Source organism: Triturus cristatus, chromosome 9, assembly GCF_964204655.1.
Source record: "Triturus cristatus chromosome 9, aTriCri1.1, whole genome shotgun sequence".
In the NCBI taxonomy this organism is placed as follows: Eukaryota; Metazoa; Chordata; class Amphibia; order Caudata; family Salamandridae; genus Triturus; species Triturus cristatus.
Genome location: NC_140592.1, coordinates 1,020,742,830 through 1,020,755,923, shown reverse-complemented (window position 1 = coordinate 1,020,755,923; position 13,094 = coordinate 1,020,742,830). Strand labels below are relative to the sequence as shown.

Here is a 13,094-nt window from a genome sequence, read left to right as displayed (position 1 = left end):
GTAAACCACGGACATTTTTGCGTATTGCTTCAATCTTTTTGTACCCTTTATATTTATATCACATAATTGTGATCAATGAAGAAATCACACCCGTTTGCAATATTGAAATAGAGATTGTTTAACTATAGGTTACCGGCTGGAACCTTGATATATCATTGCATGAATTATCAGACTAAGGGCCAGATGTAGGTAATCCACAAATACCGAATTCTTAATACCAAATTTTACCGATTCGGTATTAAGAAATCGGTATTTCTTATGTAGGTAAGGAATATTCCTTATTACCGAATCGGTAATACCGATTCGGTAATAAGGAATACCTACCCATTCATTCCTATGGGCTTGGAGGCCCATAGGAATGAATCTAAAGCCATTCTGTATTAGCGATTCAGTATTACTGAATCGGTAATACCGGGAGGTATTTCAAGGGTGCCAGGGTGTCCAAAGGACACCCTGTTGCACCCCTGAAATGTGCCTGTGTGCACATGTGGCCCACATACATGCCCTAAGGGCATGGATGTGTGCCACATGGCACTTAAAAAAAATTTCAAAAGTGAATTTTTAAAGGAATTCGTTAATTACCACCAACTTGAAGTTGGTGGTAATTAACAAATTATTAAAGCACATCAGCACTCTTTTATGTGCTTTCTACATTGTATTTACCGATTCAGTAAATACCGATTCAGTAAATACAGATTCGGTAAATACAGATTCGGTATTTACCGAATCATCACCTACATTAGGAATGGCTAAATACCGGTCGGTAATCCTGAAATTTACTGAATTTCGGGGTTACTGACCGGTATTTAGCCACCTACATCGGGCCCTACGTGTGTTCAAGTGAATCCCTTGTAGGCACTTTTTACCTGTTAATTCTTAATTCTCCCAAGCCTCCAAAGGTTGATTGGGTTGCCCATTCTCTCTTTCTGTACCTTAAGCAAGAATAATTTCTTCTATTTGCACAGAATCTACCTGACGCAGAGAAATATGATGAAATTCAACACAGGTGACGTGCCTAGATGCAGAAGGTGTGAAGAAGAGGGAGCCAACGACTAGCCCATGTTTCTAAACTGTCCCGCCTTAAAGATGTTTTGGAACAAAGTATGCAGTAACATTTCTGATATACTGTCAATAAAGGTGGAGGTAAGCCCAAACCTGATTATGTTTTGGTATGGATATGCGGTTAAAGAACCGCATCTCGGCGAACTGACAGAAGTGCGTTTTTCATCTAATACTTATTGCCAGGCGGGAGATCTGTGTTAACTGGTTGAAGTCAGAACCACCTACTGTCCATAATCTCTATGGAATTGGTACACAAGGAAAATAAGAGGAAAAATATTTTATGGTTGGGCTTTCTGGAATGGATGGCCCCTAAGGAAGGGGCAGTGGTCCAATGATTAAGCAAAATTACCGATAGTGACCGCTGACTTTACATGAAGTCCCTACTGGCCCCATACAATTATCCAAGGAATCTTCAGGTGGCTAAGAACCCTCCTCATACAATATTGGTACCTGAAGGCAAATGAGTTCAGAAACAATCTTTACAACAACAAAAAATGCAGGTCAGGGGAGTAGAGATCACAATGGGCTTTCAGCCTCCACTGAAATATATCTCGCAAGGTTTAAAAGGCTTAAGCCTTGCACTCTTACATGATTTCCTGGTCAATTTAATTAACCATGCAGAACAAACAGGTACAGAGACCAAGAGAGTGCTGATCCCTAGTGAAAGCCATCTTCATTCTTGCAAAAGGGTTGAAATCTGAGTTTTCATGAACCCCCATTTCTTAGACATACTGTTTCGGGCGAAATTGGTCTTGGGTTGCTTGTGTTCCGGTTCAGAGAGGATCTGGCTAGGCAATTCGGGCTGGACTGTTCCTATTGGAGTATGGTCAAGCCTGATGTCTATATAGCTGGGTCCAAACTGAGGTGGCATGGTGAAAAAAAAGGATGATGGCATGTAAGCCTATCTCAAACAATTGCCAAGGGTTAGACTTATTGCAAGAATTTCTTCCATCACCTTTTGAGTGAATGATGTAACATCCTAAAATGCCACGGGTATGCCAGACATGGGTCCCTATCCACTGGAATCAAGCTACAACCCAACGGAAGAGCCCCAATCAGGGCAAAACCAGCCTGGGTTGCTTCTGTTCAGGTTCAGGGAGGATCGGGCCAGGCAATTCGGACTGGACTGTTCCTATTAGAGCAGGGTCAAGACTGATTTGGACATGGCGGTGTCCAAACTGAAGTGGCATGGGGAGTAAAAGAACAATGTGTTGGAATGCTACCAGAGTGATTGCCAGTGGTTACACTTATTAGACACATTTCTCCCATTGCCTTTTGTGTCTTTAATGTAACGCCCTAAGGGGCCAAGGGTATGCCCAGACATGGGCTCTGTGCTCACTGTGCCACTGGAATTAAGTTACCCCCGACATAAGAACCCTAATCGGAATGAAATTGGTCTTGGGTTGCTTATGTTCCGGTTCAGGAGGGACCTGGCCAGGCAATACGGTTCCTATTGGAGCAGGGTCAAGACTGACTTCCACATAGCTAGGCACAAACTTTGGTGGCAAGGTGAGCAAAAGGATAATGGGTTGGGATAATACCCAAGCGATTGTCTGTGGTTAGACATATTGCAAGCATTTCTCCTGTCAACGATGGTGTGCTTAATGTAACGCCCTAAGTGGCCATGGTTATGCCCACACATAGATCCTGTGTTCGCTGTGGCGCTAGATTCAAGCTACACCCCAATGGAAAAGCCCCAATCAGGGCAACACTGGTCTGGAATTGCTTGTTTTCTAGGTCAGGGAGGATCTGCCCTGACAATTCTGACTGGACTGTTCCTATAGGAGCAGTGTCAAGACTGATTTGCATATGGCTGGGTTCAAACTGAGGTGGCATGCTGAGCAAAAGATCGTTGGGTTGAAATGCTACCCCAAGCGAATGTCTAGACTTATTAAAGCATTTCCCCAATACATGTTGTGTGTTTGATGCAAATACTAGCACCCAGACACTCTGTTCAAAGGTGTCAGTGGAATTTCACAAGCATAACTTCCTCATTATAGTATCCTTATCAGGACTAGAGGTGCGAGCTAGCACCAGTTTCACATCAAAATATCCGACACATTGAACCCCTTTAATTAATGCTGGCATCTGAAAAACACATAGTTCATGTGTGTGCAGTAAGTAGGGAGGTTTGAATGACACAGGCAAAACAATTGACACCCTCATTTATACTTAGCAACTAAAGCCACATTTGTTCTGTACATTACATACTCATGCAGTCTTTCAGATTTCACATGAGTGGATAATGCTTGTGGACTGTATTTATAAAACACATATTTTTTACTGATGCGGTTTTCTGGCTCTATAGGTGGCGGAACCTAGTTGTGCATATTCCGCGGATCATTCCACATCCGACACTGTAACCATGAAGCATGCATTTACGCATTCTCCTTGGTTTTTGTTTTGTGCATGGAAGGACAGTATAAACGTGCTTCGTTGATTCCTGTGACAAGCATACAAGCAAGGGCGGCTCCTCCATTATGGCAGAGGAGTGTCACCCCACTGCTGGAACCAGCAGACGCATGTAAAATAAAATTATAATAAAGCAATTAAAAAAACTGATCTATTTTCATTTTATTTTACTCCTGAACCGCAGCCGAATCTTGAGGGTGGGGCCATCAACAGCAGCAGGAGTGGTGGGCACAGGGCACTGTCAGCGCGCATGTTTGTTTGTCCGGCCAACATGCGCACTTGGATATCTCTAGGCTGTTGCTTGGAGATATCAGCAGGGCTTAGGTGCACAGGCTCCTAGTCCCTGCTGGAGCGTGGAACGGGCCCGCTCCGCACAATCCTTATGCTTCTCTGATGCTGGGTAAAACCAGCATAAGAGTAGCATCTCGATTGGAGCAAGGGAGTCTGGGAGCCTGGTTGAGCATTGTCAGAGCTGACGAGGCGGTGAGGCAGTAGACGTCAGGCTGCAGGTATGTTTTTTCTGTTGTGGTCCCCAGTGCTGCCTTTTGTCCCCCCGCTGCCCCACTGATTTTCCCTGCTAGTGGCCGCCACTTCATATAAGTTGGAAAAGTACGCATGTTTTGTGTTACGCTGCTTAACCTTGTTTAAGCGTTGTCCTTACCAGACAGTATTTAGCTGTCAACTGTGAACACCTGATGGCCATTGCCAATAGCGCCCACAGCCCGTCTTACAGCACTATAAGGGACATGGCGGTGCTGAGTTGCTGTCTGCAGCTGGTCTCCTTGAGGAAATTATAATCAATCAATCAATCAATCAATCAATCATAGCATTTGTAGAGCGCACTACTTACCTGTAAGGGTCTCAAGGCACTGGGGGTGGGAGGAGGAATGCTGCTACTGCTCAAAAAGCCAGGTCTTGAGGAGTTTTCTGAAGGTCAGAAGGTCTTGGGTCTGCCGTAGGTGGATGGGGAGGGTGTTCCAGGTCTTGGCGGCGAGGTGGGAGAACGATCTGCTGCCGGTGGTCGCTTTTCAGATGCGGAGGACTGTGGCGAGGGCGTGGTCACCAGAGCGAAGCTGGCGGGTGGGGGTGTAGAAGCCGAGTCGTCTGTTGAGGTATGTTGGTCCGATGTTGTGGATTGCCTTGTGTGTGTGGGTGAGGAGCCTGAAGGTTATCCTCTTGTTGACTGGGAGCCAGTGCAGGTCTCTCAGGTGGGGTGTGATGTGGCTGCGGCGAGGGATGTCGAGGATCAGGCGTGCAGAGGCGTTCTGAATGCGTTGAAGTCGTTTTAGGAGTTTGGCCGAGGCTCCTGCGTAGAGGGCATTTCCGTAGTCCAACTGCTGCTGACGAGGGCCTGGGTGACCGTTCTTCTCGTTTCGGTGGGGATCCACTTGTAGATCCTGCGGAGCATGCAGAGGGTGTTGAAGCAGTAGGAAGAGACGGCGTTGACCTGCTTTGTCATGGAGAGGGTGGAGTCGAGGATGACCCCTAGGTTGCGTGCATGGTCGTGGGTGTTGGAGCTGTTCCCAGTGCAGTCGGCCACCAGGAGTCGTCCCAGGCCGAGGGGGTGGATCTGAGAATGAGGACTTCCGTCTCGTCCGAGTTCAGCTTCAGTCGGCTTTTCTTCATCCACTCGGCGACGGCTTTCATTCCTTCGTGGGGGTTGGTTTTGGCGGTGTGGGGGTCCTTGGTGAGGGAGAGGATCAGCTGGGTGTCATCGGCGTAGGAGATGATGTTAAGGTCATGCAGTCGGGCGACGTGGGCGAGCGGTGCCATGTAGATGTTAAACAGCATTGGGCTGAGGGATGAGCCCTGGGGTACGCCGCAGATGATCTTGGTGGCTTCGGAGCGGAATGGGGGGTGGCGGACGCTCTGTGTACTGCTGGAGAGGAAGGAGGTGGTCCAGTCCTGGGCCTTCTTTTGGATCCCGGGGTCGTGGAGGCGCGTGCGTAGTGTGCGGTGGCAGACCGTCTCGAAGGCGGCTGACAGGTCCAGGAGGATGAGTGCCGCGGTTTCTCCGTTGTCTAGCAGGGCCCTGATTTCATCGGTGGCGGCGATGAGGGCAGTTTCGGTGCTGTGGTTGCTGCGGAACCCGGACTGGGATGGGTCCAGGATGCTGTTCTCCTCGAGGTAGCGGGTCAGTTGTTTGTTGACGGTCTTCTTGATGACCTTCGCCGGGAACGGGAGCAGGGAGATGGGCCGGAAGTTCTTGAGGTCCTTGGGGTCTGCCTTGGGTTTCTTGAGTAGGGCGTTGATCTCGGCGTGCTTCCAGCTCTCCGGGAAGGTTGCTGTCTCGAAGGAAATGTTGATGGCTTTCCGGAGAAGGGTGCGATGGTGGTGCTGGCTGTGTTGAAGATGTGGTGTGGCCATGGGTCTGACGGAGATCTGGAGTGGATGGTGTTCATGATTTTGATGGTGTCGTTGTCATTTATGTTGGTCCAGGAGAGCAGGCAGTCGGTGTGGATGGTGGTCGTGGGGGTGGTTGTGGCGTTGAAGCTGTCATGGATGTCTGCGATCTTGCGATGGAAGAAGGTGGCGAGCGAGTCGCACAGGTCTTGCGAAGGTGGGATGTCGTTGGTGTTGGAGCTGGGGTTGGAGAGTTCCTTTACGATGTTGAAGAGCTCTTTGCTGTTGTGTGTTGTTGTCTAGGCGGTCTTTGAAGGAGGCCCTTTTGGCGGATCTGATGAGGTGATGGTGTCTGCGGGTGGCATTCTTGTGGGCTGCATAGCTGTCCAGAGTTTGTTCACAGTGCCAGCATAACAACTGGTACCTCGCTTTTCTGCCAAGAGCATGGTTTATAACATGGGTACTCACAAACTTTCTGTCGGGGCCAAAATTACGGTGTGGTTAGTGGCTGTGGGTCACACCGGTAGGGGTGGGGTCAGTGGGGGGGTGGGGCTAGATTTAAAAAAATCAAACCTGTTTCAAAACCTTAGACAATGCGACAATGTATTTCAAAAGCAGATGTAACTACAAAGACCTACATTTTGATAATACATTTTTATTAGCAGACAATAGCAGTCTTAAGAAGCATTGCATAGCTCCATACACACAGACTCCAATTCCATCCCAGGGTTACTCTTTCTGTCAGTCAGTCTCTCTCTCTCAGTCAGTCAGTCAGTCTCTCTCTCTGTCAGTCATTCTCTCTCTCTCTGTCAGTCATTCTCTCTGTCAGTCATTCTCTCTCTCTGTCAGTCAGTCTCTGTCAGTCAGTCTCTCAGTCAGTCAGTTAGTCTCTCAGTTAGTCAGTCATTTTCTCAGTAAGTCAGTCTCTCTGTCAGTCTCTGTCAGTCTCTCTTCAGTCAGTCAGCCTCTCTCTCTGTCAGTCTCTCTCTCTGTCAGCTCTCTCTCTGTCAGTCTCTCTCTCTCTGTAGGTCTCTCTCTCTATCAGTCTTTCTCTCTCTGTCAGTCTCTCTCTCTCTGTCAGTCTTTCTCTCACTCAGTCAGTCTCTCCCTCACTCAGCCTGTCAGTCAGTCTCTTCTCTCCCTCAGTCTTTCAGCCAGTCTCTCTCTCTCCCTCAGTCTGTCACTCAGTCTCTCTCTCTCTCTGTCAGTCAGTCTCTCTTTCTGTCAGATTCTCTCTCCCTCTCTCTGTCAGTCTCTCTCTCTCTCTCTCTCTCTCTCTCTCTGTCAGTCTCTCTCTCTCTGTCAGTCTCTCTCTCTCTCTCTCTCTCTCTCTCTCTCAGTCTCTCCCTCTCTGTTAATCTTTTTCTCACTCAGTCAGTCTCTCTCTCCCTCCGTCTGTCAGCTAGTCTCTCTCCCTCAGTCTGTCAGTCTCTCTCTCTCTTTCTGTCAGTCTATCTCTCTCTCTGTCAGTCTAGCTCTCTCTCTCTGTCAGTCTATCTCTCTCTCTCAGTTAGTCTCTCTGTCTCTCTCTCTCTCAGTCAGTCTCTCTCTCAGTCGGTCTCTCTGTCAGTCAGTCTCTCTGTCTCTCCCTCTCAGTCAGTCTCTCTCTCTGTCAGCTCTCTCTCTGTCAGTCTCTCTCTCTCTGTAGGTCTCTCTCTCTATCAGTCTCTCTCTCTCTGTCAGTCGCTCTCTCTCTGTCAGTCTTTCTCTCACTCACTCAGTCAGTCTCTCTCTCACTCAGCCTGTCAGTCAGTCTCTTCTCTCCCTCAGTCTGTCAGCCAGTCTCTCTCTCTCCCTCAGTCTGTCAGTCAGTCTCTCGCTCTCTCCCTCTCAGTCAGTCTCTCTCTCTGTCAGATTCTCTCTCCCTCTCTCTGTCAGTCTCTCTCTCTCTCTATCTCTCTCTCTCTGTGTCAGTCTCTCTCTCTCTGTCAGTCTCTCTCTCTGTCAGTCTCTCCCTCTCTGTTAGTCTTTTTCTCACTCAGTCAGTCTCTCTCTCCCTCCGTCTGTCAGCTAGTCTCTCGACCCTCAGTCTGTCAGTCAGTCTGTCTCTCTCTTTCTGTCAGTCTATCTCTCTCTCTGTCAGTCTAGCTCTCTCTCTGTCAGTCGATCTCTCTCTCTCAGTTAGTCTCTCTGTCTCTCTCTCTCAGTCAGTCTCTCTGTCAGTCAGTCTCTCTCGCAGTCGGTCTCTCTGTCAGTCAGTCTCTCTGTCTCTCCCTCTCAGTCAGTCTCTCTCTCTGTCCGATTCTCTCTCCCTCTCTCTGTCAGTCTCTCTCTCTGTCAGTCTCTCTCTCTCTCTCTGTGTCAGTGTCTCTCTCTCTCTCTCTCTCTGTCAGTCTCTCCCTCTCTGTTAGTCTTTTTCTCTTTTCTCACTCAGTCAGTCTCTCTCTCCCTCAGTCTGTCAGCTAGTCTCTCTCCCTCAGTCTGTCAGTCAGTCTCTCTCTCCCTCAGTCTGTCAGTCAGTCTCTCTCTCTCTCTCTGTCAGTCAGTCTATCTCTCTCTTTGTCAGTCTATCTCTCTCTCTCTGTCAGTCTATCTCTCTCTCTCTCTCTCTCTCTCTGTCAGTCTCTCTGTCAGTCAGTCTCTCTGTCTCTCTCTCTCTCAGTCAGTCTTTCTGTCAGTCAGTCGCTCTGTCAGTCAGTCCGTCGCTCTGTCAGTCAGTCAGTCGCTCTGTCAGTCAGCCAGTCTCCCTCTCAGTCAGTCTCTCAGTCAGTCAGTTGCTCTGTCAGTCAGCCAGTCTCTCTCTCAGTCAGCCTCTCTCTCAGTCATCCTCTCTCTCAGCCAGTCTCTCTCTTAGTCAGCCTCTCTCTCAGACAGTCTCTCTCTCAGTCAGTTTCTCTCTGTCAGTCTCTCTCTCTCTGCCAGTCTCTCTCAGTCAGTCTCTCTCTCCCAGTCAGTCTTTCTTCGTCAGTCAGTCTCTCTCTGTCAGTCAGTCTCTCTCTCAGTCAGTCTTGTTCTCTCTCAGATTCTCTCTGTCAGTCTCTGTCAGTGTCTGTCTGTCTCTCTGTCAGTCTCTCTCTGTCAGTCAGTCTCTCTCTCGCTCTCTGTCAGTTTCTCTCTCTCTCTCTCTCTGTCAGTCTCTCTCTCTCTCTCTGTCAGTCTCTCTCTCTCTCTGTCAGCCTCTCTCTCTCTCTCTCTGTCAGGCTCTCTCTCTCGGTCAGTCTCTCTCCCAGTCAGTCTCCCAGCGTTAGTCAGTCTCTCAGTGTCATTCAGTCTCTCTCTCAGTCAGTCTCTCTGTCAGTCATTCTCTCAGTGTCAGTCAGTCTCTCTCTCTCCACTCTCTCTCTCTCCACTCTCTCTCTCCACTCTCTCTCTTTCTCCACTCTCTCACTCTCCACTCTCTCTCCTCACTCTCTCACTCTTTCTCCACTCTCACTCCACTCTCTCACTCTCTTCTGTCACTCGCACCAGCAAACCAAATAGCAACGAGCGCCCCTTGCCTAATTTTGTGGTGAAATCGTGAAAAGCAGGGGGGCCATGGGTACATCACCTGCAAGGTATGCGGGCTGCCAAGGAAGGCCTGCCGGGCCGCTGGCGGCCCGCGGGCTGTTCTATGAGTACCACGGGTTTATAAGTACTCTAAAGGTGGCAAAGGGGTCAAATGATGCTTTGCTCATGGAATGTGTTGTTGCTCACTGTCCTGTTGGTGGATCTAGAGTGATCATAGTTTTTATGCATGTGATCTAATCCCCACACTTACACACACACATACACTCAGACGTATATGTGTGCATACACACAGACAGACAGACACACACACACACACACACACCAGTGGTGGCTGGCACGGATCGGTGGTGGCGGAGCTGGGAGGTGGGAGGAGGGGTAAATAAATAATAATATTAAACTTACCTCCTCGCCATATCCTTCCTCACCGTGTCCTCCTCTTCACGTTCCTCCTCTGGCCGGAACACGGAACAGGAAGCACCCAGGCTGAGGCTCCCCATAGCCAATCCCAATGCTGCAATTTAATTGGTCTGAGTGCTGTGATTCGGTGCTCAGACAGGGACAGGGAGCCTGGGCATGTTCTCCACCTAGGCTTTAATGCAGCCTGGGTGGAGAACATGCTAAGTGCGCATGAATGTTAGGCCGGTCCAAGAGGGTGCACCTTCATGCGCACTTAGGGAGTGATAACCACTCCTCCCCTCCCCGGTCAGCAGAGCAGCCCCGCCCACCTGGCAAAGCTGCTGCGCACGCACCAGAAAAATAAAATGAAAATAACTTTCAGTTATCACCATTTTATTTTTCCTTACACTGCTGAAAAGTAGTGGTGCCACCACTGATATACACACACACAGACACTCTACCATTCGACTAAAACTTACAGCAAATAGAAATCAGTGAATGGAGGAAAATATACATTAATACAGCAGATGATAAAAAAACTCAGTTTTAACATATTCTCCTCAACTGCTATGCAGAATGGCCTCATTTTTTGGGCAGTGTTCACCGCCCTTTCTGCCTTGCTGCGGGGAGGGTTAAAATATGAGGAAGAAGTGCGAAGTCCAACCTCACTTGTTCCGCATATTTTACCCTCGAAAAACTGCATTTTACACTTCTATAAATGAGGTTGTCAGTCTTGTTCACAAAGGTAATTTCAGTCAAAAATGTAAGTGTGTTACCGAATTAAACTTACATATGCCTGCCAGGAGTCCAACAAGGAATTCATGGCATGCACAAGCTGATTCACGAGTACAGTGATCTTAGACTGGAGTGCAGAATTCTCTGCACCTGTAAATCCCACCCGAAGAGAGGCTAATATGGGTGTTACAAGGTGTAGATAGACTTGGAAGTTTCTGAAAGCCCAAATACACATACATTTGTGTGCATTCACAAACTCCTATCAGTCCCCTTTGAAGCCTAGAAAGGATCCGTTTTTTACTCCAGCACAGTGCTGGTGTAAATAAGCTTTCCAGGGTAGGAAGGGGAATGACACACCAGGATTAGAAGGAAATGTAGGGTTAAAGGTTTTTCCACAAAGAAAAATGATTTCCCTGTTCAGGAACACAAATATGCATTTGCACAGAAAATACAATTCCCCATGTGAGGAGTACTCTGCTACAGAGAACTTCATACAGTGGGAATGTGATCCAGACTGGAAAATCACAAGATTCAGCGTATCCAAATGGAAACTCTCCACTAACTACACATAAGAAAATACTAAAAACCAATGTACACTAAAAATTATGGTGCCTCCAGTACCCCACATAAGGGGTTGTATGATGGAATCTCTCAGTCACTACCAAGCCTGCAATGTTACTATGCATTACTTTAGGACTAAAGGTGTTACAACGACTTGCTTTAGGGGCCACTGGACTCTAGAATAGTATAAATTACGATTCCAACTCCAGTCTACCTAACAGTAGGGAAGGTGTTGGACTTAAAATGTCAACACCAGTCCAACAATATGACCGTTACAGCAAGTTGCTGTAACGACTTGTATGGTAAAGTAACGCATGGTATAGTCGCAGGCAGGGTAATGATTTCGTTGTAAAGGCTGGTCATTGTAAAGACTGTGGAGTTAAGGATGTTTCCCCACATAAGGACATCTAGAAACTGCTTGGTAGGTGGTTCTATAGGGTGTTGGTGCTCGTGGGCAATAATCAGGTAAGTATACTCTAGTACTGAGTGAGGATTGCGGTGCATAAGGGTAGGAGAGCCACCCTCCTCCCCAACGTGTGGATATCCACTGGTAAAAATGGAACAAAAGTCCCCTGCACACGCTAACAGTTTATCAATTATATTAATAACAGTGTGACAAAAGGTTAAGTCTTTGCTGGAACATGCGCTTCAGTTTATTCACAACAGCCTTAGCCAACAAGTGTTTAGTCGGGCTTACTGTTGTGTGCAGCGACTTTTTCAGGGCTATACTCAATGCGTGAAGATCCATAAATCCGGTTGCATTTCCGTCCCGAATGGGATTCAATAGGGTCCAATATTAGACACACAGTTAAAACTGCACATATCTTGTGCCCAGAAATAATCCCTCCTATTCACAGTATATGTATCCTTGATGTGTTTCCCAATGAGGCGTCTCTTAAATGAAGATTTAGTAATAGTGCGCGTTTATTCAGGCATGAATAAATAAAATCCGTTGTGCATTGCACCCACTCGATGCAGGTTGTGTTAAAGAAAATAACCGGCAGCCATATCCTTGCCAGTATTAATATGGGGCCTTTGCCTCTGTGATGAACAGAGCTCCTTCTGGCGTGTACGCGCCATGGATTTTAATTATTTTGGTTTGCACTCCTTAAGTGCGCATGACTGCTTGGCCGGCCGTCTCGGGCAGGCCAAACAGTCCTGCACAATTTGAATCTTCCCCACCAGGCTTGCTTTACACAGCCTGGGGAGGAACATGCAAAACCTCTCAATCCCTGCCCGAGCGCTGTGACTCGGTGCTCAGACCAATCACAACGCAGCATTGCAGCATTGTGATTGGCTATGGGGAGCCTGGGAGCCCGGGTGCTTCCTGCTCCTTCCTGCAGCCGGCAGAGACAGGGAGAAGAGGCAGAGAAGAGGTGGCGGCCGGCCAGCTCAGGTAAGTGTCTTTTCATTTTTTTTTCGTTCCGTCCTGCACCTCCCCGCCTCACCATTCCCGATCGGTAGCAGCCGCTACTGATTTTAAACCATCCCACGATATGTTATCCACTTCCCTCATATTTTCTCCTGTTTCTTATGGCACACCCAGGATATATAGACTACTTTCTCCTGCGTGACGCACCAGTCCATCGCCTGCTTTCAAGGAAACAATGTGAGAGGCAAAACTTCTTTCCAGGCTCTGGTAAAGTCTCTCTTGGATAGTGCTGTCCGATCCCGAGCAGGGTCTTCTACCCGGTTGTGTCGCTAATTCCATCTAGGACTCCCAGCAGTGCGATCCCGGTAGAACAGTCTATTGGTCTCCCAAACACTCTAGAGAGCACGTTGAGGATTGTTTGCCAGTAATGAGCAATCTGGGGTCATTTTCTACACCAGGTGAGAGAAGTGAGCTTGCGACTCTGAGCAGTGCAAACACGCCAGTGTCGCCAATGTGCCAGCGTGCCAGAGCTGAGCTAGTGTCATATAAGTCAAATGTAAAAAATTAAGCTGAATGAGTCAGAGCCTCGATGATATGACCTGTACTCTAGGTGACATGTAGGCGTCTCCTAGTTCGAATCATCTAAGGAGCCCACTGGGACTGTAGAGATGTGAACAAGTCTGGGGAGTTAATTATGAGGGATTTGTAAATCCGAGAGATCTCCTTTCCTTCAAGGGGCCCCATCAGGATTTGAGATTTCAGGGGC

The 13,094-nt window shown here is 48.0% G+C and overlaps 1 protein-coding gene across 1 annotated transcript in view; it reads left to right on the top strand.

Moving 5' to 3' along the window:
• Positions 1 to 985: 985 nt before the first annotated feature.
• FLVCR2 (FLVCR choline and putative heme transporter 2) overlaps positions 986 to 13,094 on the top strand; it is a 612,292-nt gene continuing 600,183 nt past the window's right edge. Inside the window, exon 1 of the mRNA XM_085626721.1 lies at positions 986 to 1,143. Coding sequence (XP_085482847.1) covers positions 1,060 to 1,143 — 84 coding nt within the window. The 5' untranslated portion in view covers positions 986 to 1,059. The remainder of the gene's footprint in view (positions 1,144 to 13,094) is intronic.